At 31.0% G+C, this 27,244-nt stretch overlaps 1 protein-coding gene across 21 annotated transcripts in view; it reads left to right on the plus strand.

Annotated features, from left to right (window-relative positions):
* LOC141393794 (cyclin-dependent kinase-like 1) overlaps positions 1-27,244 on the plus strand; it is a 108,653-nt gene that overhangs the window by 73,248 nt on the left and 8,161 nt on the right. For 4 of the 21 annotated variants that reach the window (XM_073967270.1, XM_073967289.1, XM_073967272.1 and 1 more), the window contains exon 2: positions 22,052-22,238. In XM_073967270.1, coding sequence (XP_073823371.1) covers positions 22,052-22,238 — 187 coding nt within the window. Of the gene's footprint in view, positions 1-3,655; positions 3,676-3,827; positions 4,040-12,382; positions 12,673-21,494; positions 21,962-22,051; positions 22,239-27,244 lie in introns of those variants that run through there. The other 17 variants (XM_073967268.1, XM_073967269.1, XM_073967271.1 and 14 more) reach the window with 15 other exon arrangements.

The following is a 27,244-nucleotide window of genomic DNA, read 5'->3' on the forward strand; positions in this document are numbered from 1 at the left end:
TTAATTACATTTTGTTGTCGTTTTTGTTGTCCAGGACATGTTGTACACATAGCCATAACCATAAATAAATGAAGAACAAAAACAAAAGTTATGCACATACACAAACACACACACGTTCATATCTACTTACACAAGTCCTTATGCATAATTCTTTGGAAACTTTTTACATTTTTTTGTTACTTTCTGTCATAATAATTACAATAATCTCTTCAGGATTATTCGCGTTTCTCCTATGTACTACATTCGTACTTGGCGGTTTTGTTTTTCTTTGTGACTGGTAATTCTGTAAGTCGTTTTTCCTCTCCTTCCTTTCGTTTTTGTGTTGACTTGATTGTATTTAATACCCAATACTTAGTGGGTCGATTAACTTAACGCCAACAATCGCCAATCGAGTAGACTGGCACTTTACCAGTTCTGTTCGGTAAGCTGTTTTTCTCGAGTAGACTGGCACTTTACCAGTTCTGTTCGGTAAGCTGTTTTTCCTGGGAATTAGTCTGCACTTTTTCGCAAAGAAGCAGGAGCGTAATGAGGATTTAGTGGTAAACACTTGCTGGTCAATTGCCAGCAGCAACACTAAAATTGTTGCAGAGTCACGAAGGATTGGTTTGTTTTTGCTTTAAAATATTCTTTAAAAAATCCACGTTTTGTGGTTGGCTTGAAAAAATATTCTTTAAAAAATCCACGTTTTGTGGTTGGCTTGAAAAAAATATTCTTTAAAAAATCCACGTTTTGTGGTTGGCTTGAAAAAAATATTCTTTAAAAAATCCACGTTTTGTGGTTGGCTTGAAAAAAATATTCTTTAAAAAATCCGCGTTTTGTGGTTGGCTTGAAAAAAATATTCTTTAAAAAATCCACGTTTTGTGGTTGGCTTGCAAAAATATTTTTTAAAAAATTCACGTTTTGTGGTTGGCTTGAAAAAAATATTCTTTAAAAAATCCACGTTTTGTGGTTGGCTTGAAAAAAATATTCTTTAAAAAATCCACGTTTTGTGGTTGGCTTGAAAAAAATATTCTTTAAAAAATCCACGTTTTGTGGTTGGCTTGAAAAAAATATTCTTTAAAAAATCCACGTTTTGTGGTTGACATGAAAAAATATTCTTTAAAAAATCCACGTTTTGTGGTTGACATGAAAAAATATTCTTTAAAAAATCCGCGTTATGTGGTTGACATGAAAAAATATTCTTTAAAAAATCCATGTTTTGTGGTTGACATGAAAAAATATTCTTTAAAAAATCCACGTTTTGTAGTTGACATGAAAAAATATTCTTTAAAAAATCCACGTTTTGTGGTTGGCTTGAAAAAAATATTCTTTAAAAAATCCACGTTTTGTGGTTGGCTTGAAAAAAATATTCTTTAAAAAATCCACGTTTTGTGGTTGACATGAAAAAATATTCTTTAAAAAATCCACGTTTTGTGGTTGGCTTGAAAAAAATATTCTTTAAAAAATCCACGTTTTGTGGTTGGCTTGAAAAAATATTCTTTAAAAAATCCACGTTTTGTGGTTGGCTTGAAAAAAATATTCTTTAAAAAATCCACGTTTTGTGGTTGGCTTGAAAAAAATATTCTTTAAAAAATCCACGTTTTGTGGTTGGCTTGAAAAAAATATTCTTTAAAAAATCCACGTTTTGTGGTTGGCTTGAAAAAAATATTCTTTAAAAAATCCACGTTTTGTGGTTGGCTTGAAAAAAATATTCTTTAAAAAATCCACGTTTTGTGATTGGCTTGAAAAAAATATTCTTTAAAAAATCCACGTTTTGTGGTTGGCTTGAAAAAAATATTCTTTAAAAAATCCACGTTTTGTGATTGGCTTGAAAAAAATATTCTTTAAAAAATCCACGTTTTGTGGTTGGCTTGAAAAAAATATTCTTTAAAAAATCCACGTTTTGTGATTGGCTTGAAAAAAATATTCTTTAAAAAATCCACGTTTTGTGGTTTGCTTGAAAAAAATATTCTTTAAAAAATCCACGTTTTGTGGTTGGCTTGAAAAAAATATTCTTTAAAAAATCCACGTTTTGTGGTTGGCTTGAAAAAAATATTCTTTAAAAAATCCACGTTTTGTGGTTGGCTTGAAAAAAATATTCTTTAAAAAATCCACGTTTTGTGGTTGGCTTGAAAAAAATATTCCTTAAAAAATCCACGTTTTGTGGTTGGCTTGAAAAAAATATTCTTTAAAAAATCCACGTTTTGTGGTTGGCTTGAAAAAAATATTCTTTAAAAAATCCACGTTTTGTGGTTGGCTTGAAAAAAATATTCTTTAAAAAATCCACGTTTTGTGGTTGGCTTGAAAAAAATATTCTTTAAAAAATCCACGTTTTGTGGTTGGCTTGAAAAAAAATATTCTTTAAAAAATCCACGTTTTGTGGTTGGCTTGAAAAAAATATTCTTTAAAAAATCCACGTTTTGTGGTTGGCTTGAAAAAAATATTCTTTAAAAAAGCCACGTTTTGTGGTTGGCTTGAAAAAAATATTCTTTAAAAAATCCACGTTTTGTGGTTGGCTTGAAAAAAATATTCTTTAAAAGAGCCACGTTTTGTGGTTGGCTTGAAAAAAATATTCTTTAAAAAATCCACGTTTTGTGGTTGGCTTGAAAAAAATATTCTTTAAAAAATCCACGTTTTGTGGTTGGCTTGAAAAAAATATTCTTTAAAAAATCCACGTTTTGTGGTTGGCTTGAAAAAAATATTCTTTAAAAAATCCACGTTTTGTGGTTGGCTTGAAAAAAATATTCTTTAAAAAATCCACGTTTTGTGGTTGGCTTGAAAAAAATATTCTTTAAAAAATCCACGTTTTGTGGTTGGCTTTAAAAAAAAAGTTTTAAAAAATCCGCGTTTTGTGTTTGTTTTGAAAAAATATGTTTTAAAAAATCCACGTTTTGTGTTTGTTTTGAAAAAATATTCCTTAAAAAATCCACGTTTTGTGGCTGGCTTAAAAAAATATTCTTTAAAAAATCTACGTTTTGTGGTTGACATGAAAAAATAATATTTTAAAAAAACACGTTTTGTGTGCAAAATTTTTTTTTTAAACATCGATGTTCTGTTGCTTTTGTTATTTGTTTATTTTTAATTGTACTAAATTTTCTGTTAGTTACACCTGTTTGCTTTCCATCCAAGCTCCTTGTTAGCCTGTTAGCCCAACATATGAATGTTGCTAATATTTTACATTAAGTTCTTATGTTAAACTAACTGGAATTGCTATGACAATAATACCCGGACTAGCTACGAAAATTGTCAATGTAATTTCCCCTACTCTCTTTACTACCAAGGGTTGAAAGCACCGAAACTAAACGCCATAACTGGGAATGACATTTAACTACTGTTTTCGTGTATTTACTTTTTTTCTTGTCCTTTTGTCAATTGGAAAATAGTTTTTCCATGACTATTTGTTTTCATGTTTTCTTTCCCCTTCGTTTATTGTTTACTGTTTGTTTGTCTCAGATATTTGCTAACAAAGCAGGAGCTGCAATACTTCTTCGTTCTCTTTGAACTCGCCACATTTGAAAAAAATGCCACCAACAGCATGTCAAAGGTTGTCAATCTGTTACTAGATTTCTAACCAATCGACCACCACCATCATCGCCACCTAGTAGTCAACCAAGCGAACGTTTCGATATCAATATTGATTGAAGGTTTGAAGGATATTCATTTGGTATTGACTGTCTCTGCGGCCAAAGACATGGGGCAAGTATCTGCTGCTACTGGCTGGCTGCCTGCCTGCACTTGTTTTCAGTTGTTGATTTTTATTTAGCTTCGTTTTTTTATCCGTTTATTTGTCGTGGTTTCCTTTTGTTGTTTATTTTGTGTCTTTACTATTTTTTGCTTCTCTGCTTTGTGGTTGTTTTAATGTCAAATTAAAAGTGAATCAATTCAACGGACTGAGTGATATATCGGCAACGTATTAGTTAAGACGTCATTGTTAGGCGAGAGAGCGAGTGTGTGTCCTTAAAAACTGGTTTTGTGTCTTGTGGAAAGCGAGATAAAAAATAATTTTATTAAAATTTAATAAATATTGAAAAATAATATTTAATGTAAAACGAAAATTTATGTTTATTTAAAATTGTTTAGTAGTGAAATGTTTCTTAAGAATTCTGTACGGTTTCTACATTGACGGCCTAAAACATTGTGCATAATCCGCAATAATATCTCCAGATGACCGGTGCCACAAGAGGTCATCCGGTTGACCTTTGATCAGATTCAAAATTAAATTCGAATTAACAGTTGGGAGATCGAAAAAAAATTTTAAAAAATCCACCTCTAACTTGGGAACTCAAAAAAAAATTCCTAAAAAAATCCACGTCTAATTTGGGAGCTCGAAAAAAATTATTTAAAAAAATCCACGTCTAATTTGGGAGCTCGAAAAAAATTATTTAAAAAAATCCACGTCTAATTTGGGAGCTCGAAAAAAATTATTTAAAAAAATCCACGTCTAATTTGGGAGCTCGAAAAAAATTTTTTACAAAATCCACGTCCAATTTGGGAGCTCCAAAAAATTCTTTCAAAAATCCAGGTTAAATTCGGGAGCTCGAAAAAAAAATTTAAAAAATTCACGTTTAATTTGGGAGCTCGAAAAAAATTCTTTAAAAAAATCAACATCTAATTTGGGAGCTCAAAAAAAAACTTTAAAAAATCCACGTCTAATTTGGGAGCTCGAAAAAATTCTTTAAAAAATCCACTTCTAATTTGGAGCTAAAAAAAAATTCTTAAAAAAAAAACAACAAAAACATTGTTCCACAACATCCCATACGGGACAAGGGAGACTTCTCTCATATCAATGAGTGCACCCCGATTCATTTTAGCTCAATGATATGGGACCTACTGTTTATCGCCGAGTCCGAACGGCGTGTCTAAAGACACCTCTTGTAGAGAAGTTTTACAAGGCTGAAATACTCAGGAAATGTCGCCACCATTACTGAGGGGTATTTTGCCACCGTTGAAAAATGTTTGATGTTGCCTGGCCGGGGAATCGAACCACCGACCTTCTGTGTGCAAGGCGGGCGTGCATACCATTGCACCACGGTGGCACCCATTCTTTAAAAAGTCCATGTCTAATTCAGGAGCTCGCAAAAAAATCTTTACAAAAATCAACGTCTAATTTAGGAGCTCGAAAAAATTCTTTAAAAAATGCACGTCTAATTTGGGAGCTCAAAAAAAATATTTAAAAAATTCACGTCTTATTTGGGAGCTCAAAAAAATTTTTTAAAAAATTCACGTCTTATTTGGGAGCTCAAAAAAATTCTTTAAAAAATCCACGTCTAATTAGGGAGCTCGGAAAAAATTCTTTAAAAAATCCAGGTCTAATTAGGGAGCTCGGAAAAAAATTCGTTAAAAAATCCAGGTCTAATTTGGAAGCTCGAAACAAATTCTTTAAAAAATCAACGTCTTATTTATGAGCTAGAAAAAATTCTTTAAAAATCCACGTCTTATTTGGGAGCTCAAAAAAAATCTCTAAAAAATCCACGTCTAACTTGGGAGCTCAAAAAAATTCTTTAAAATATCCACGTCTAATTTGGGAGCTCGAAAAAAATCTCTAAAAAATCCACGTATTATTTGGGAGCTTAAAAAAATTATTTAAAAAATCGACGTCTACTTTGGGAGCTCGAAAAAAATTCTTTAAAAAATCGACGTCTAATTTATGAGCTCGAAAAAAATTTTTAAAAAATCCACGTCTTATTTATGAGCTAGAAAAAAATTCTTTAAAATATCCACGTCTAATTTGGGAGCTCGAAAAAAATCTCTAAAAAATCCACGTATTATTTGGGAGCTTAAAAAAATTATTTAAAAAATCCACGTCTTATTTGGGAGCTCGAAAAAAATCTCTAAAAAATCCACGTCTAACTTGGGAGCTCAAAAAAAATTCTTTAAAATATCCACGTCTAATTTATGAGCTCGAAAAAAATTCTTTAAAATATCCACGTCTAATTTATGAGCTCGAAAAAATTCTTTAAAATATCCACGTCTAATTTATGAGCTCGAAAAAATTCTTTGCAAAATCCACGTCTAATTTGGGAGATCGAAAAAAAAAACTTTAAAAAATCCGCATCTAATTTGAGAGCTCGAAAAAATTCTTTGCAAAATCCACGTCTAATTTGGGAGATCGAAAAAAACTTTAAAAAATCCACAATTAATTTGAGAGCTCGAAAAAAAATCTTTAAAAATCCACGTCTTATTTGGGAGTTCGAAAAAAATTTTTTAAAAATCCACGTCTTATTTGGGAGTTCGAAAAAATTCTTTAAAAAATCCACGTCTTATTTGGGAGTTCGAAAAAAATTCTTTAAAAAATCCACGTCTTATTTGGGAGTTCGAAAAAAATTCTTTAAAAAATCCACGTCTTATTTGGGAGTTCGAAAAAAATTCTTTAAAAATAATTCTTTAAAAAATCCACGTCTTAATTGGGAGCTCGAAAAATTATTCTTTAAAAAATCCACGTCTCTTTGGGAGCTCTAAAAATAATTCTTAAAAAAAAACCACGTCTTATTTGGGAGCTCTAAAAATAATCCTTAAAAAATTCACATCTTAATTGGGAGCTCGAAAAATTATTCTTTAAAAAATACACGTCTCTTTGGGAGCTCTAAAAATAATTCTTAAAAAAAACCACGTCTTACTTGGGAGCTCTAAAAATAATCCTTAAAAAATTCACATCTTAATTGAGAGCTCAAAAAAAATTGCTTAAAAAATCACATCTTAATTGAGAGCACAAAAAATAATTCTTTAAAACATCCACATCTTGATTCGGAGCTCGAAAAAAAAAATCTTTAAAAACTCCACGTCTAATTTGGGAGCTCGAAAAAAATTCTTTACAAAATCCACGTCTAATTTGAGAGGCCAAAAAAAATCTTAAAAAAAATCCACATCTAATTTATAATGATAAAAATATGTGCAAAACCACTTAATATGAATATTATCCAAGTCTATGCACCAACGTGTGACTCAAATAACGAGGAAATAGAAAAATTTTACAGCGATGTTGAACAACTCATGAAAATGACAAAACCACATGAAATCACGATTGTTCAAGGAGATTTCAACGCTAAGGTAGGAAATATAGAAACAGTGGATATCACGGGAAAATTTGGACTAGGCACCAGAAATGAAAGAGGGGACAGGCTCATACAATTTTGCCAAGAACACAACATGAAAATAGTAAATACTCTATTTTGCCATCACCCAAGACGTCTGTATACATGGCGATCGCCACAAGATAGTACAGAAAATCCAGTTAGAAATCAAATTGACTATATACTAATAAATCGACGCTACTGTTCTTGTGTTGTAACATGCTCCACATATCCCGGAGCGGACGTCCCTTCCGACCATAATCTTTTATTATGCAAAATGCGAATAAGACTTGGAATGCCAAGAAAAAAGGCTCCAAAAACTAAACTTAATCTAGAAAAACTAGAAGACCCATCAACAAAAGAAAGAGTAAAAGAATTTATAAACACCAATCTTAATAACGTCAACAGACAAGGCATTGAGGAGTTGTGGAATGAAATGAAAACTGTCTTTAAAACAAGCTCAGCTATATTAGGGACAAAAACCACCCGAAAAGAAGAACCTTGGATAACAACAGAAATCCTCGAACTTCGCGAAAAGCGAAAAATACACAAAAATACCAACTATGAAATGTATTGGGAAATAAACCAAGAGATTAGAAATGCCACACGAGCTGCAAAGAACGCTCAACTTAACAAACAATGTGAAGAAATCGAAAGGCTACACCGACTACACGACGATTTCAACCTACACAAGAAATTAAAAGAAGCATCCGGAATATACCGCAAAACTCATCCGGCTCTACTTGTCGACGAAAACAGTAAAGCTATCTTCGAGACCAAAGAAAGAAAAAGTGTTTGGCACAAATATATCAAAACAACATTCACTGATGATGAAAGGCCAGAAAATAACACTAATACTGAATCAGACATAACAGGAAACCCGATCACGGAAGATGAAGTCAAATCGGCAATTCAGTCAATGAAAGATAAGAAGACCGTCGGCCCTGATGAAATACCCGCAGAGATTTTGAAATTAATAGAGGGAAACAATATACAACTACTGCTGAAACTCTTCAATCACGTTTACGATACAGGACAGTACCCCGACGACTGGTTAAAATCTACATTTATAGCTATACCAAAAAAAGCACATGCACGAAAATGCGGTGATTATAGACTAATTAGTCTAATGAGTCATGCCCTAAAAATATTTATTAAAATACTACATAAAAGAATCTACCCTAAGTGTGAGCCAAATATGGGGAGAACACAATTCGGTTTCAAAGAAGGCATGGGAACGCGAGAGGCACTACTAAGTATCCAAGTCCTTATTCAAAAATGTAGAGATGTTCAAAAAGATATATTCTTATGTTTCGTCGACTACGAAAAAGCTTTCGATACGGTCAGGCATGAAAAAATGATGGATATCTTGATGGATACCGGAATAACAGAAAAGGAAATAAGATGCATAAAAAACCTTTATTGGCAACAAACTGCAAACATTCAAGTTGATGGAGAACTCACTGACAATATCCCAATATCCAAAGGCGTTAGACAAGGGTGTATCCTATCACCTCTATTATTTAATTTATACTCCAACAAAATATTTCAAGAAGCAGTTGAAAACGAGCAAATTGGCGTAAGGGTGAATTACTCTGAATTAATAAACAATATACGATACGCCGACGACACAACATTAATTGCCACTAGCCTATATGGTCTACAGAAACTGGTTAACTCGCTTACTCAAAAAAGCGAATTGTACGGTCTTAAGATTAACATTAAGAAAACGAAATATATGGTAATAAGTAGAAAAACTTACCAAAACAACACATCTTTGAAAATAAAAAGTGACGAAATAGAACGGGTAAGGAGTTTTAAATATCTTGGGGTCCTTATAAATGACCAATGGGATGCCTCGAGAGAGATAAAATGCCGAATAGAAGTAGCTAGGCAATCCTTTTTTAACCATCGCAAAATATTAACAAGTCATGACGTCAACATCACAACAAAAATGCGCTTCATAAAATGCTATGTATGGTCCACTCTACTATATGCTGCCGAGACATGGACAATAAAGTCAATAGACGAACAAAAATTGAACGCATTTGAAATGTGGATTTATCGCAGAACACTGAAAATTCCTTGGACTGACCGAGTATCAAATGAAGAAGTCCTGAGAAGAATGAACACTAAACGACAACTTCTTGATATCATAAAAAGTAGGAAGATATCCTATATGGGACACATAATGAGAAACGAAAAGTATTCTGTCATCCAGAGCATAATTAAATGTCAAATTGAGGGAAAAAGGCCAAGAGGAAGAAGAGAAATATCCTGGATAAAAAACATTTTGGAGTGGACAAATCAACCAAATGAAAGAAGCCTTATCAACGCTGCGAGGAATAGAGAGATCACCATTGCTGAATAATTTACCACAACATATTCATAAACATATATCTATATATACAGCTAAATATACTTAATTTGTTATTGTATGATCGCCAAAATCCGAATGCGGATCGGCAAATAAAGAAGAAAGAAGAATTTATAAGCTCGAAAAAGATTCTTTAAAAAACCCACGTCTAATTTATGAGCTCGAAAAAGATTCTTTAAGAAATCCAAGTCTAATTTGGGAGCTCGAAAAAAAATCTTTAAAAAAACCACGTCTAATTTGGGAGCTCGAAAAAAAATCTTTAAAAAAATCCACGTCTAATTTGGGAGCTCGAAAAAATTCTTTAAAAAATCCACGTCTAATTTGGGAAGTCAAAAAATCTTTAAAAAATTCACGTTTTATATGGGAGCTCAAAAAAATTCTGTAAAGAATCCATATCTTATTTGGGAGATCGAAAAAAATTCTTTAAAAAATCTCGGTCTTATTTGGGAGCTCAAAAAAATTTTTTTAAAAAATCTCGGTCTTCTTTGGAAGCTCAAAAACAATTCTTTAAGACTCCACGTCTAATTTGGGAGCTCGAAAAAAATTCTTTACAAAATTCACGTCTAATTTGGGTGCTCGAAAAACAAACGTATAATTTGGGAGCTATAAAAATAATTCTTTAAAAAATCCACGTCTAATTTATGAGCTCGAAAAAAAAAATCTTTAAAAAAGCCACGTCTAATTAATTGGGAGCTCTAAACATAATTCTTTAAAAAATCCACGTCTTAATTGGGAGCTCTAAAAATAAATCTTTAAAAAATCCACGTCTTAATTGGGAGCTCTAAAAATAAATCTTTAAAAAATCCACGTCTTAATTGGGAGCTCTAAAAATAATTCCTTAAAAAATCCACGTCTTAATTGGGAGCTCTAAAAATAATTCCTTAAAAAATCCACGTCTAACTTGGGACCTCAAAAAATTCTTTAAAAAATTCACGTTTATTTGGGAGCTAGAAAAAAATTCTTTAAAAAATCCACGTCTAATTTGTGAGCTCGAAAAAATTCTTTAAAAATCCACGTCTAATTTGGGAGCTCGAAAAAAATTCTTTAAAAAATCCACGTCTAATTTGTGAGCTCGAAAAATATTCTTTAAAAATCCACGTCTAATTTGGGAGTTCGAAAAAAAATTCATTAAAAAATCCACGTCTAATTTGGGAGCTCGAAAAAAATCTTTAAAAAATCCACGTCTAATTTGTGAGCTCGAAAAAATTCTTTAGAAATCCACGTCTAATTTGGGAGCTCGAAAAAAATGTTTAAAACTCCAAATCTTTTCTGGGAGCTCAAAAAAATTCTTTTAAAAATCCACGTCTAATTTGAGATATCGAAAAAAAATCTTTAAAAAATCCACGTCTTTTTTAAGAGGCCAAAAAATTCTTTAAAAAATCCACCTCTTATTTGAGAGTTCGAAAAAAATCTCTGAAAAATACACGTCTTATTAGGGAGCTTGAAAAAAATTCGTTAAAAAATCCACGTCTAATTTGGAGCTCGAAAAAAAATCTTTAAAAAATCCACGTCTTTTTTGGGAGACCAAAGCAATTCTTTAAAAAATCCACTTCTTATTTGGGAGCTTGGTAAACATCGCCAATTTTTCCCACTAATAAATTAAAGTTGTTTTAATAAAATATTAAAACAACGACTATGGGATTAAGCCTAACTATTTTGAAAAAACGAAAAATAAAAAAAAACTCTAAAAAATCCACGTCTAACGTGGGAGCTCGAAAAAAATTCTATGTATATGAAATCGTGGACTATGGGGGTTCTATGGGGGCTATATGAGGATGTGGACCCATGCCGATAAATTTGAGGTGGAAAGTTGTATAATCCCAAGGAAGAATAAATACCATATTTCAGCCATTTTGGGGGAATATTGAGGCCTCAAACGAAAATCGGGAGATACCGTTCTATGGCGGCTATAATAAGACGTGGGCCTATACCTACCAATTTCAGGTGGAAAGTCTTCTACCCCTGTATACCAAATACCAAATTTCCTCCGTTCGGTGGGATATTAACGTCAGAAACTTCAAAATACCCAAAGTTGGGGCTAGTTACCTTGTGTGATGTGGATCGATTAACCCCTAGCACAAATGTTCGCTGGAAACTGGGATTACGCAGAAGGGTCGATACTAAGACCACCACGGGGCTGGGAATTTATAATGAAGAATTAGACAAAATATATCTCAGACAGCGGGATCATAACACAATCATTCAGGCGTAAGTAAGAACACTTACAGAGTGTCTCAATACCACGGCGGCGGCGGGTTCTTCGATACCAGGTGGACCCGTAACCACAAAACACCTGTGTTCCGGCCAGCGGCTGCCACCTCAGTATATACATGTTCTTATTTGTATCGCTTTTCTGTGTTGGGAGTAGCATATGGAGCAATGCCTGCTCCAGGTTCTTTTAATACGTGCCGCGATTGAGGGAAACCAAGAATCAATTTTTATGTGCTCAGTTTGTAACATCCGCATCCGTCACCCTCAAGCTTCGGTGAGATGCAATAGGTGTCGGGAGTGGGTACATCTCAGGCGTTGTTCTGGACTCGTCCTCATGTCTTTAGTGGGCCATCTACATGAGGAGACAAAGATTCTTCCGTAACAGCAACACAATGGGATGCTTTGGTTGCAGTACTTGTTTGGGTTTTACACATGTCGATTTTTTACACTCACGATTCCTCACTTTTCTGTTTGTCCCCTGTAGATACTTCACACGATTGCAGAGTAGGCCTATATACCGCTTACTTATCCTCGGTAGTAGCAAGACATTTCTATTGAAGGTGTTTAAAAGTCGTTCTTGCCAACCAGTGCCCATATTTTTAGAGGTCTTCTTTTATTTGCTTTCAACATTTATTAACAATGTTGTTCGATAACACACCCCAAAAATAAAAACGGTCACTATGGCCATTAAATGACCATTACCATGGTAACATAGTTATGGCCATTAATATGTTTCAATGTTCTTGGTATTCAATGGACACATTCATTGTAACTATTGAGTGATAATAAAAGGACAGACGTTTGTGTGACGAATACGAAGAGAAATAAAATTAAGTTGAATATTATTGAAATTCCAATAAAGAAATAATATTTTGTTGCACTCGAAATAAGGAATATTTTGAGAAAAAAATATAAAAATGGAACAGTTTTTAAAGTGGCTGTGAAATAATAAGGCCTTAAAAGGTCAGTATAATTGGATATGGTCCCTTAAAGTAGTTAACACAGTGCATGGAATAACAAATAAACAGTGCCAAGGTATGGATGTTATACTTCTTAAACCAACAGACCATCAAAACGTGGATTTTTAAACAATTTAAAAAAAATATGTTTTCATGTCAACCACAAAACGTGGATTTTTAAATTTTTTTTATGGCAACCACAAAACGTGAATTTTTTAAAGAATATTTTTCATGTCAACCAAAAAAAAAAGAATATTTTTCATGTCAACCAAAAAACGTCGATTTTTTAAAAAATATTTTTTCAAGACTGCCACAGAACTTGGATTTTTTAAAGAATATTTTTTCCTGTCAACCACAAAACGTATATTTATCATGTCAACACACAAAATGTGGATTTTTTAAAGAATATTTTTTTCTTGTCAACCACAAAACGAGGATTTTTTAATAAATATTTGTTCATGTCGACAACAAAACGTGGATTTTTTTAAAAAGAATATTTTTCATATCATGGATTTTTTCATGTCTACCACAAAACGTGGACTTTTTAAAGAATATTTTTTCATGTCAACCACAATACGTGGATTTTTTAAAAAATATTTTTCATTTCAACCACAATACGTGGATTTTTTAAAAAATATTTTTCATGTCAACCACAATACGTGGATTTTTTAAAAAATATTTTTCATGTCAACCACAATACGTGGATTTTTTAAAAAATATTTTTCATGTCAACCACAATACGTGGATTTTTTAAAAAATATTTTTCATGTCAACCACAATACGTGGATTTTTTAAAAAATATTTTTCATGTCAACCACAATACGTGGATTTTTTAAAAAATATTTTTCATGTCAACCACAATACGTGGATTTTTTAAAAAATATTTTTCATGTCAACCACAATACGTGGATTTTTTAAAAAATATTTTTCATGTCAACCACAATACGTGGATTTTTTAAAAAATATTTTTCATGTCAACCACAATACGTGGATTTTTTAAAAAATATTTTTCATCTCAACCACAATACGTGGATTTTTTAAAAAATATTTTTCATCTCAACCACAATACGTGGATTTTTTAAAAAATATTTTTCATGTCAACCACAATACGTGGATTTTTTAAAAAATATTTTTCATGTCAACCACAATACGTGGATTTTTTAAAAAATATTTTTCATGTCAACCACAATACGTGGATTTTTTAAAAAATATTTTTCATGTCAACCACAATACGTGGATTTTTTAAAAAATAATTTTCATGTCAACCACAATACGTGGATTTTTTAAAAAATATTTTTCATGTCAATCACAATACGTGATTTTTTAAAAAATATTTTTCATGTCAACCACAATACGTGGATTTTTTAAAAAATATTTTTCATGTCAATCACAATACGTGATTTTTTAAAAAATATTTTTCATGTCAACCACAATACGTGGATTTTTTAAAAAATATTTTTCATGTCAATCACAATACGTGATTTTTTAAAAAATATTTTTCATGTCAACCACAATACGTGGATTTTTTAAAAAATATTTTTCATGTCAACCACAATACGTGGATTTTTTTAAAAAATATTTTTCATGTCAACCACAATACGTGGATTTTTTTAAAAAATATTTTTCATTTCAACCACAATACGTGGATTTTTTAAAAAATATTTTTCATGTCAACCACAATACGTGGATTTTTTAAAAAATATTTTTCATGTCAACCACAATACGTGGATTTTTTAAAAAATATTTTTCATGTCAACCACAATACGTGGATTTTTTAAAAAATATTTTTCATGTCAACCACAATACGTGGATTTTTTAAAAAATATTTTTCATGTCAACCACAATACGTGGATTTTTTAAAAAATATTTTTCATGTCAATCACAATACGTGATTTTTTAAAAAATATTTTTCATGTCAATCACAATACGTGATTTTTTAAAAAATATTTTTCATGTCAACCACAATACGTGGATTTTTTAAAAAATATTTTTCATGTCAACCACAATACGTGGATTTTTTTAAAAAATATTTTTCATGTCAACCACAATACGTGGATTTTTTTAAAAAATATTTTTCATGTCAACCACAATACGTGGATTTTTTAAAAAATATTTTTCATGTCAACCACAATACGTGGATTTTTTAAAAAATATTTTTCATGTCAACCACAATACGTGGATTTTTTAAAAAATATTTTTCATGTCAACCACAATACGTGGATTTTTTAAAAAATATTTTTCATGTCAACCACAATACGTGGATTTTTTAAAAAATATTTTTTCACGTCAACTACAATACGTGGATTTTTTAAAAAATATTTTTCATGTCAACCATAATACGTGGATTTTTTAAAAAATATTTTTCATGTCAACCACAATACGTGGATTTTTTAAAAAATATTTTTCATGTCAACCACAATACGTGGATTTTTTAAAAAATATTTTTCATGTCAACCACAATACGTGGATTTTTTAAAAAATATTTTTCATGTCAACCACAGTACGTGGATTTTTTAAAAAATATTTTTCATGTCAACCACAATACTTGGATTTTTTAAAAAATATTTTTCATGTCAACCACAATACGTGAATTTTTTAAAAAATATTTTTCATGTCAACCACAATACGTGGATTTTTTAAAAAATATTTTTCATGTCAACCACAATACGTGGATTTTTTAAAAAATATTTTTCATGTCAACCACAATACGTGGATTTTTTAAAAAATATTTTTCATGTCAACCACAATACGTGGATTTTTTAAAAAATATTTTTCATGTCAACCACAATACGTGGATTTTTTAAAAAATATTTTTCATGTCAACCACAATACGTGGATTTTTTAAAAAATATTTTTCATGTCAACCACAATACGTGGATTTTTTAAAAAATATTTTTCATGTCAACCACAATACGTGGATTTTTTAAAAAATATTTTTCATGTCAACCACAATACGTGGATTTTTTAAAAAATATTTTTCATGTCAACCACAATACGTGGATTTTTTAAAAAATATTTTTCATGTCAACCACAATACGTGGATTTTTTAAAAAATATTTTTCATGTCAACCACAATACGTGGATTTTTTAAAAAATATTTTTCATGTCAACCACAATACGTGGATTTTTTAAAAAATATTTTTCATGTCAACCACAATACGTGGATTTTTTAAAAAATATTTTTCATGTCAACCACAATACGTGGATTTTTTAAAAAATATTTTTCATGTCAACCACAATACGTGGATTTTTTAAAAAATATTTTTCATGTCAACCACAATACGTGGATTTTTTAAAAAATATTTTTCATGTCAACCACAATACGTGGATTTTTTAAAAAATATTTTTCATGTCAACCACAATACGTGGATTTTTTAAAAAATATTTTTCATCGACTCCACAAATTGTGGATTTTTTAAAAAATATTTTTCATGTCAACCACAAGACGTGGATTTTTTAAAAAATATTTTTCATGTCAACCATGTCAAGACGTGGATTTTTTAAAAAATATTTTTCATGTCAACCATGTCAAGACGTGGATTTTTTAAAAAATATTTTTCATGTCAACCATGTCAAGACGTGGATTTTTTAAAAATTATTTTTCATGTCAACCATGTCAAGACGTGGATTTTTTAAAAATTATTTTTCATGTCAACCATGTCAAGACGTGGATTTTTTAAAAAATATTTTTCATGTCAACCATGTCAAGACGTGGATTTTTTAAAAAATATTTTTCATGTCAACCATGTCAAGACGTGGATTTTTTAAAAAATATTTTTCATGTCAACCATGTCAAGACGTGGATTTTTTAAAAAATATTTTTCATGTCAACCATGTCAAGACGTGGATTTTTTAAAAAATATTTTTCATGTCAACCATGTCAAGACGTGGATTTTTTAAAAAATATTTTTCATGTCAACCATGTCAAGACGTGGATTTTTTAAAAAATATTTTTCATGTCAACCATGTCAAGACGTGGATTTTTTAAAAAATATTTTTCATGTCAACCATGTCAAGACGTGGATTTTTTAAAAAATATTTTTCATGTCAACCATGTCAAGACGTGGATTTTTTAAAAAATATTTTTCATGTCAACCATGTCAAGACGTGGATTTTTTAAAAAATATTTTTCATGTCAACCATGTCAAGACGTGGATTTTTTAAAAAATATTTTTCATGTCAACCATGTCAAGACGTGGATTTTTTAAAAAATATTTTTCATGTCAACCATGTCAAGACGTGGATTTTTTAAAAAATATTTTTCATGTCAACCATGTCAAGACGTGGATTTTTTAAAAAATATTTTTCATGTCAACCATGTCAAGACGTGGATTTTTTAAAAAATATTTTTCATGTCAACCATGTCAAGACGTGGATTTTTTAAAAAATATTTTTCATGTCAACCATGTCAAGACGTGGATTTTTTAAAAAATATTTTTCATGTCAACCATGTCAAGACGTGGATTTTTTAAAAAATATTTTTCATGTCAACCATGTCAAGACGTGGATTTTTTAAAAAATATTTTTCATGTCAACCATGTCAAGACGTGGATTTTTTAAAAAATATTTTTCATGTCAACCATGTCAAGACGTGGATTTTTTAAAAAATATTTTTCATGTCAACCATGTCAAGACGTGGATTTTTTAAAAAATATTTTTCATGTCAACCATGTCAAGACGTGGATTTTTTAAAAAATATTTTTCATGTCAACCATGTCAAGACGTGGATTTTTTAAAAAATATTTTTCATGTCAACCATGTCAAGACGTGGATTTTTTAAAAAATATTTTTCATGTCAACCATGTCAAGACGTGGATTTTTTAAAAAATATTTTTCATGTCAACCATGTCAAGACGTGGATTTTTTAAAAAATATTTTTCATGTCAACCATGTCAAGACGTGGATTTTTTAAAAAATATTTTTCATGTCAACCATGTCAAGACGTGGATTTTTTAAAAAATATTTTTCATGTCAACCATGTCAAGACGTGGATTTTTTAAAAAATATTTTTCATGTCAACCATGTCAAGACGTGGATTTTTTAAAAAATATTTTTCATGTCAATCACAATACGTGATTTTTTAAAAAATATTTTTCATGTCAACCACAATACGTGGATTTTTTAAAAAATATTTTTCATGTCAATCACAATACGTGATTTTTTAAAAAATATTTTTCATGTCAACCACAATACGTGGATTTTTTAAAAAATATTTTTCATGTCAACCACAATACGTGGATTTTTTTAAAAAATATTTTTCATGTCAACCACAATACGTGGATTTTTTTAAAAAATATTTTTCATGTCAACCACAATACGTGGATTTTTTAAAAAATATTTTTCATGTCAACCACAATACGTGGATTTTTTAAAAAATATTTTTCATGTCAACCACAATACGTGGATTTTTTAAAAAATATTTTTCATGTCAACCACAATACGTGGATTTTTTAAAAAATATTTTTCATGTCAACCACAATACGTGGATTTTTTAAAAAATATTTTTTCACGTCAACTACAATACGTGGATTTTTTAAAAAATATTTTTCATGTCAACCATAATACGTGGATTTTTTAAAAAATATTTTTCATGTCAACCACAATACGTGGATTTTTTAAAAAATATTTTTCATGTCAACCACAATACGTGGATTTTTTAAAAAATATTTTTCATGTCAACCACAATACGTGGATTTTTTAAAAAATATTTTTCATGTCAACCACAGTACGTGGATTTTTTAAAAAATATTTTTCATGTCAACCACAATACTTGGATTTTTTAAAAAATATTTTTCATGTCAACCACAATACGTGAATTTTTTAAAAAATATTTTTCATGTCAACCACAATACGTGGATTTTTTTAAAAAATATTTTTCATGTCAACCACAATACGTGGATTTTTTAAAAAATATTTTTCATGTCAACCACAATACGTGGATTTTTTAAAAAATATTTTTCATGTCAACCACAATACGTGGATTTTTTAAAAAATATTTTTCATGTCAACCACAATACGTGGATTTTTTAAAAAATATTTTTCATGTCAACCACAATACGTGGATTTTTTAAAAAATATTTTTCATGTCAACCACAATACGTGGATTTTTTAAAAAATATTTTTCATGTCAACCACAATACGTGGATTTTTTAAAAAATATTTTTCATGTCAACCACAATACGTGGATTTTTTAAAAAATATTTTTCATGTCAACCACAATACGTGGATTTTTTAAAAAATATTTTTCATGTCAACCACAATACGTGGATTTTTTAAAAAATATTTTTCATGTCAACCACAATACGTGGATTTTTTAAAAAATATTTTTCATGTCAACCACAATACGTGGATTTTTTAAAAAATATTTTTCATGTCAACCACAATACGTGGATTTTTTAAAAAATATTTTTCATGTCAACCACAATACGTGGATTTTTTAAAAAATATTTTTCATGTCAACCACAATACGTGGATTTTTTAAAAAATATTTTTCATGTCAACCACAATACGTGGATTTTTTAAAAAATATTTTTCATGTCAACCACAATACGTGGATTTTTTAAAAAATATTTTTCATGTCAACCACAATACGTGGATTTTTTAAAAAATATTTTTCATGTCAACCACAATACGTGGATTTTTTAAAAAATATTTTTCATCGACTCCACAAATTGTGGATTTTTTAAAAAATATTTTTCATGTCAACCATGTCAAGACGTGGATTTTTTAAAAAATATTTTTCATGTCAACCATGTCAAGACGTGGATTTTTTAAAAATTATTTTTCATGTCAACCATGTCAAGACGTGGATTTTTTAAAAAATATTTTTCATGTCAACCATGTCAAGACGTGGATTTTTTAAAAAATATTTTTCATGTCAACCATGTCAAGACGTGGATTTTTTAAAAAATATTTTTCATGTCAACCATGTCAAGACGTGGATTTTTTAAAAAATATTTTTCATGTCAACCATGTCAAGACGTGGATTTTTTAAAAAATATTTTTCATGTCAACCATGTCAAGACGTGGATTTTTTAAAAAATATTTTTCATGTCAACCATGTCAAGACGTGGATTTTTTAAAAAATATTTTTCATGTCAACCATGTCAAGACGTGGATTTTTTAAAAAATATTTTTCATGTCAACCATGTCAAGACGTGGATTTTTTAAAAAATATTTTTCATGTCAACCATGTCAAGACGTGGATTTTTTAAAAAATATTTTTCATGTCAACCATGTCAAGACGTGGATTTTTTAAAAAATATTTTTCATGTCAACCATGTCAAGACGTGGATTTTTTAAAAAATATTTTTCATGTCAACCATGTCAAGACGTGGATTTTTTAAAAAATATTTTTCATGTCAACCATGTCAAGACGTGGATTTTTTAAAAAATATTTTTCATGTCAACCATGTCAAGACGTGGATTTTTTAAAAAATATTTTTCATGTCAACCATGTCAAGACGTGGATTTTTTAAAAAATATTTTTCATGTCAACCATGTCAAGACGTGGATTTTTTAAAAAATATTTTTCATGTCAACCATGTCAAGACGTGGATTTTTTAAAAAATATTTTTCATGTCAACCATGTCAAGACGTGGATTTTTTAAAAAATATTTTTCATGTCAACCATGTCAAGACGTGGATTTTTTAAAAAATATTTTTCATGTCAACCATGTCAAGACGTGGATTTTTTAAAAAATATTTTTCATGTCAACCATGTCAAGACGTGGATTTTTTAAAAAATATTTTTCATGTCAACCATGTCAAGACGTGGATTTTTTAAAAAATATTTTTCATGTCAACCATGTCAAGACGTGGATTTTTTAAAAAATATTTTTCATGTCAACCATGTCAAGACGTGGATTTTTTAAAAAATATTTTTCATGTCAACCATGTCAAGACGTGGATTTTTTAAAAAATATTTTTCATGTCAACCATGTCAAGACGTGGATTTTTTAAAAAATATTTTTCATGTCAACCATGTCAAGACGTGGATTTTTTAAAAAATATTTTTCATGTCAACCATGTCAAGACGTGGATTTTTTAAAAAATATTTTTCATGTCAACCATGTCAAGACGTGGATTTTTTAAAAAATATTTTTCATGTCAACCATGTCAAGACGTGGATTTTTTAAAAAATATTTTTCATGTCAACCATGTCAAGACGTGGATTTTTTAAAAAATATTTTTCATGTCAACCATGTCAAGACGTGGATTTTTTAAAAAATATTTTTCATGTCAACCATGTCAAGACGTGGATTTTTTAAAAAATATTTTTCATGTCAACCATGTCAAGACGTGGATTTTTTAAAAAATATTTTCCATGTCAACCACAAAACGTGGATTTTTAAAAAAATATTTTTCATGTCATCCACAAGACGTGGATTTTTTAAAAAAATATTTTTTCATCAACTTCACAAATTGTGGATTCATTAAAAATTATTTTTTCATCAACTTCACAAATTGTGGATTCATTAAAAATTATTTTTTCATCAACTTCACAAATTGTGGATTCATTAAAAATTATTTTTTCATCAACTTCACAAATTGTGGATTCATTAAAAATTATTTTTTCATCAACTTCACAAATTGTGGATTCATTAAAAATTATTTTTTCATCAACTTCACAAATTGTGGATTCATTAAAAATTATTTTTTCATCAACTTCACAAATTGTGGATTCATTAAAAATTATTTTTTCATCAACTTCACAAATTGTGGATTCATTAAAAATTATTTTTTCATGGACTTCACAAATTGTGGATAAGAGATAATTTATTAAAAAGATATATTGTTTTAAATATTTTTTCAATCACTAAAAAGGCTATATAACCTTCGACACATATTTTCTTACGAAACATTTCACCAACACTTAATTAATTTTTTCTTTGAAAGCATTTTTATTGAAAATGTTCCTCTGACAATGAAACCAACTGCCAAATAAGCAAAACTGACTAATTCCACTTATTATTGCTATTTTCACACTCCTATCGCCTTATTTATCGTGACAAAATAAAAAAGCAGAATGCTAATTGACTCACCAACACCACCACGTACAGACGACACAACAACGTCATCATTTGTAAATATTTGTTCTCATTCTTTTCATTAATGCAACAACGTATTTTGGCTCAACATCTATAACAACAACGTCATCATCGTCACAATTTCATCAACAAAAACAACAACCTCTCTTCATCATTGCCACTAACTGAACCACCGCCACTAACCACCTACTTACTAACCATCAAAAATATCTACCAACAAAACAATACCCCACCTAAAAATACTCAACTCCTCCAAAATACGCCAACAATTATGAAACGTGCCAATCTCATTAGAGGTCAATGTTTGAGTTTAAGGTAGGAATGGGATAAGTTTTTATAAAAAGTATACAAAAATGTTTTATAAAACTCTTTTTAATTATTTAAATTTTTTTTTTAATTTTCTAGACCTCAAGGTAGCAGCAAAATGGATCGTTATGAAAAACTCAGTCGACTGGGTGAGGGTTCCTACGGAGTCGTTTATAAGTGTCGTGATCGTGAAACCGGCCAATTGGTAGCGGTTAAACGTTTTGTAGAGTCCGAAGATGATCCAGCCATTAGAAAAATAGCTTTAAGAGAGATACGACTATTAAAGGTAAGATACGGAATTTATTCAAAACGAGACTTTTTAATGAATATTTTTCCAAAACAACGTGGTATTTTATTAACATTTTTTCCACAATGCGGATTTTAAATTTTTTTAAACGTGTATTTTTTTAAAATATGGATCCACCATATGGAGGGTATAATTAAATTTGTCATTCCGTTTGTAACACATCGAAATATTCGTCGGAGACCCTATAAAGTATATATATTATTGATCAGCATAAAATTCTATGTCGATTTGACCATGTCCGTCTGTCCGTCCGTCCGTCTGTCTGTCTGTTGAAATCAAGATACAGCTCGCAATTTTAAAGATAGAGAGTCAAAATTTGGTACAGAAGCTTTTATTACTTGCAGGATGGTTGGTATTGAAAATGGGATATATCGGTCCACGTTTTGATATAGCCCCATTTCTGACTAAAATTCGTCGGTATAGGTCCACGTTTCGATATATCCCCCATAGAACGGTACCTCCTGATTTTCGTAATACTGAAGATTGTAACGTCAATATCCAACCGAAATGGCTGAAATTCGTTATTTCGTCTTCTAAGAGTTATAAATATTCCAGAAGAGTATTATCAGAAGAGTATTATCTTCCTATATCCCCATAGAAGCTTACTTCTTGATTTTCAGTATCATAGAACGGTACCTCCCGATTTTCGGTATTTTTAAGGTTTTAGCTTCTTTATCCTACCAAAATGGCTGAAATTTGGTACGTAGTCTTCTTTAGGGGTGTAAAACTTTCCCCCGGCATTTTGTCGGTATCGGTCCACATCTTCATATAGCCCCCATAGAACAGTACCTCCCGATTTTTGGTATTTTTAAGGTTTTAGCTTCATTATCCTACCAAAATGGCTGAAATTTGGTACGTAGTCTTCTTTAGGGGTATAAAACTTTCCCCCGGCATTTTGTCGGTATCGGTCCACACCTTCATATAGCCCCCATAGAACAGTACCTCCCGATTTTCGGTATTTTTAAGGTTTTAGCTTCATTATCCTTCCAAAATGGCTGAAATTTGGTACGTAGTCTTCTTTTGGGGTATAAAACCTTCCCCGAGAATTTTGTCGGTATCGGTCCACACCTTCATATAGCCCCCATAGAACAGTACCTCCCGATTTTCGGTATTTTGAAGGTTTTTGCTTCATTATTCCACCAAAATGGCTGAAATTTGGTATTTAGTCTTCAATGTGATATAAAACTGTTCGCCAGAAATATGTCTGTACAGGTCCACGCTTTCATATTGCCCCATTTCTGACTAAAATTCGTCGGTATAGGTCCACGTTTCGATATATCCCCCATAGAACGGTACCTCCTGATTTTCGTAATACTGAAGATTGTGACGTCAATATCCAACCGAAATGGCTGAAATTCGTCATTTCGTCTTCCAAGAGTTATAAAATATTCCAGAAGAGTATTATCAGTATAGGTCCACGTCTTCCTATATCCCCATAGAAGCTTACTTCTTGATTTTCGGTATTTTTTAGTTTTAGCCACATTCTCTTACCGAAATATAGGAAATTTGGTATTTAGTCTTCTTTGAGCCTAAAAACTTTCCGTCAGAAATATGTCGGTATAGATCGACGTTTTGAAATAGCCCCCATGGAATGGTGCCTCACATTGTTTAACCGAAATTGCTGAAATTTAGTATTAAGTCTTCTTCATACACGAAAGGAAACTAATTATTCCATTTTACTTCAATACAACTAGTGGTGGAGGGTATAACAAGTTGGGCTCGGCCGAACTTAACGCCGTTCTTACTTGTTAAAACTTGGATTTTATAAAAAATATTTTTTCAAAACCTCAATATTTATATTATACCCTACACCACCTTGTGGTAAGGGGTATTATGTATTTGTGCATTAGTTTGTAACATGCAAAAGGAAACGAGATAGAACCATAGTTCCTTTTAGGGATATGCACATAATAACTTTCTGAGTCATGTATTTTTGTAAACAAAGTACAGATCGCATTTATTGTCCGATTTGCATGAAAATGGGGGAAGATAGTTTTCTTGGCCAAAGGGCGAACGCTATTTATTTTGCTAAGAATCGGTTCTGATTTGGATATAGCTCCCATATATATTTTCGCCCGATTTGAGGCATTTGGTGCACCAAACACGCAAATTCTGTCCGATTTTTATCCAGTTTGGAAAATGTCACCAAATTCGGACTAGAAATAAGTGTGCCAAATTATATCGAAATCGGTTTAGATTTGGATATAGCTTCCATATATATTTTCGGCCGATTTTAGGTATTTGGTGCACTAAACACGTAAATTTTGTCTGATTTTAATGAAATTTGGAATGTGTGACGGTGATTAGTTTAGAAATGTGTAAGTGCGCCAAATCATATCGAAATCAATTCAGATTTGGATATAGCTCCCATATACCTATATTATGGGCCGATTTTAGATATTTGATGCACGAAACACGCTATATATGTCCAATTATGATGAAAATTAGAATATGTGACGGAATTTGGGCTAGAAATAGAAATTATATCGAAATCTGTACAGATTTGGATTTAGCTCCCATATATATTTTACATATTCACAGTGGTGTAGGGTATTATATAGTCGGCCCGCGCGACTTTGATCCTTCTTTACTGGTTCAAACATATATTTTTTTATACTCTCAGTATTTATGCTAACGAGAGTATTACTCTTCCATATGGGCAAAATGTGCCTCATCAAAGTAATGGTTTTAGTTCAAAATAAGTTTGGACGAAATCTGTTTCAGATAATTTGGAGTTGATTTAGCCATGTCCGTCCGTCCGTGTGTCCGTCTGTCTGTCCGTTTATCTGGCTGGCTGGTGGGCACGATCAACCGATTTTGTCCAAACTTAGTTTATGTTCGAAGATGGTTTATATCGGTCCACTCTTTCAGGTACCTCCCCCACAAAAGTTCGAAAATGTTCGGAAAATTTGTGCGCACTATAACTCTTGAAGGGAGTTACCGATTTGGTCCATACTTTGGACATTTCTACCAGACATATATGAGGTTCCAATATGAACTCTATAGGTCAACTCCTCCCACACAAAAATTCGGAAAAATTAAATTTAGGACCTGCTCTCGGATCGCTTTGTTTTTTGTTGTAACGCACGATAATTTTCGAACGAATGATCCAATTTGGTCCAAAATTTTGCTTTCTTAATATTTTGTCCAAGTTTAGTTCAAGTTCGAAGATGGACCATATCGGTCCACTTCTTCAGGTACCTCCCCCACAAAAGGTCAAAACTTTTCGCTAAAATGGTGCGCACGATAACTCTCAAAGGCAGTAACCTATTTGGTCCATACTTTTCATATCGTAATATCTCAACGGGACATAGATCAGGTTCGCGTGTGCACTATATAGGTCCACTTCTTCTACTACCTACCACACAAAAATTTGGGAAAAGTGCAGTTTAAGGCCTGCTCTCGAATCGTTTAGTTTCTTTTTGTAACAACTTTTATTCGCGGCCTCCATTACAGTACAAGTTTTTTCAGTGGCAAATACACACTTCTTAAGAAAATAGTCCGAAAACTGTAAAATAAATCCTATGGCACCATGTGTAGTGGCTGGAACGAACGACTACCCTCGAACGGATCAGCCAAATCGGTTCAAAATTTGGACTTCGAATCCCATTTGGTTTTTGTTACAACAACCAGTATTCGCTTTTCCCATTACGACGGTACATGTTCTTTCAGGGGCAAGTTGTTACTTCTTGAGATAATAGCCCAAAAGCTCGAAAAAAGCCTGCCGGCTTCAACTATACTGAGTAGTACGTAAGATAACCCTCGAAGAGGGAAACCTATTTCGTCCAAACTTTGTATATCGTTTATATAGACGTCAGACGTATTGTGTGTTACTTCTTTTCTTTACGTCTGAGGCTGAGGGTATATCTCTGTCGGCCAAGCCGACTGATACTTTGTTACTTGTTTTTTTTTTCGTGGATTTATATTTTTACTTTAAAAAGTTGTTTTTATTTTTCAAAACGTGAAATTTTGTAAACTTTTTCTAACAAGTTTTTTTTTCTTTTTTAAAAAATGTAGATTTTTTAAAGACTTTTTCTAAACAAGTTGTTCTTCTTTATAAAAAAATGAATTTTTAAGAATCTTTTTCGTGGATTTTTATTTATTTTTTTCAAATCATGGATTTTAAAAAAATGAGGCTTTTAATTTTTTTTTTTTTGAAAAGGTGGATTTTTTAAATTTTTTTTCTAAACAAGATTTTTTTTTTGTTTAAAAAAATAAATTTTTTAAAGATGTTTATACCCTCCACCATACTATGGGGGGTATATTAAGTTTGTCATTCCGTTTGTAACTTCTCGAAATAATAATCTTAGACTATACAAACTATATATATTCTTTATCATCGTGCAATTCCACATTGATATAGCCGTGTCCGTCCGTCTGTGGAAATCACTTAATCGTCCGAACGGATTGAAATAGGTTGAAAAAATTGTGGTAAAATCTATTGTATGTACGTGGGACTATTGGTATTGAAAACAGGCTATGTAGGTACATGTTTTGGTATAGCCCCCATACAAAGTGACGCGTGACGCTTCGACGTTTTGAGGAATTTTTAAGATATTTATTCCCTTTGACCACCGAATTGGTTGTAATTTGGGATTTTGGGTCTCAAGAGTCTAAAAAAACATTTCTACCAAAAAAATTGTATATAGGTCCACAATATGGCTGAAATTTGGTATTTAGTCCTCCTTTGGACTACAAAACTTTCCCACAGAAATTTGTCGGTATCGGTTCACGTTTTGATGTACCTCCCCATAGAACGCTAAATTCTGATTTTCGGTATTTTGAAGGTTTTAGTCTCATTATCACGCCGAAGTTGGTGAAATTTGGTATTTAGTCTTTTACGGGGCTACAAAAATTTCACCAAGCAATTTGTCGGTATAGGTCCACGTTTTGTTGTACCTCCCATAGAACGGTACCACCCCATTTTCGGTATTTTGGAGATTTTAGCCTCATTATCACATCGAAGTCGCTGACCTTTGGTATTT

This window comes from Musca autumnalis, unplaced genomic scaffold, assembly GCF_047663935.1.
Source record: "Musca autumnalis isolate F117 unplaced genomic scaffold, ASM4766393v1 scaffold_2, whole genome shotgun sequence".
NCBI classification, from domain to species: domain Eukaryota; kingdom Metazoa; phylum Arthropoda; class Insecta; order Diptera; family Muscidae; genus Musca; species Musca autumnalis.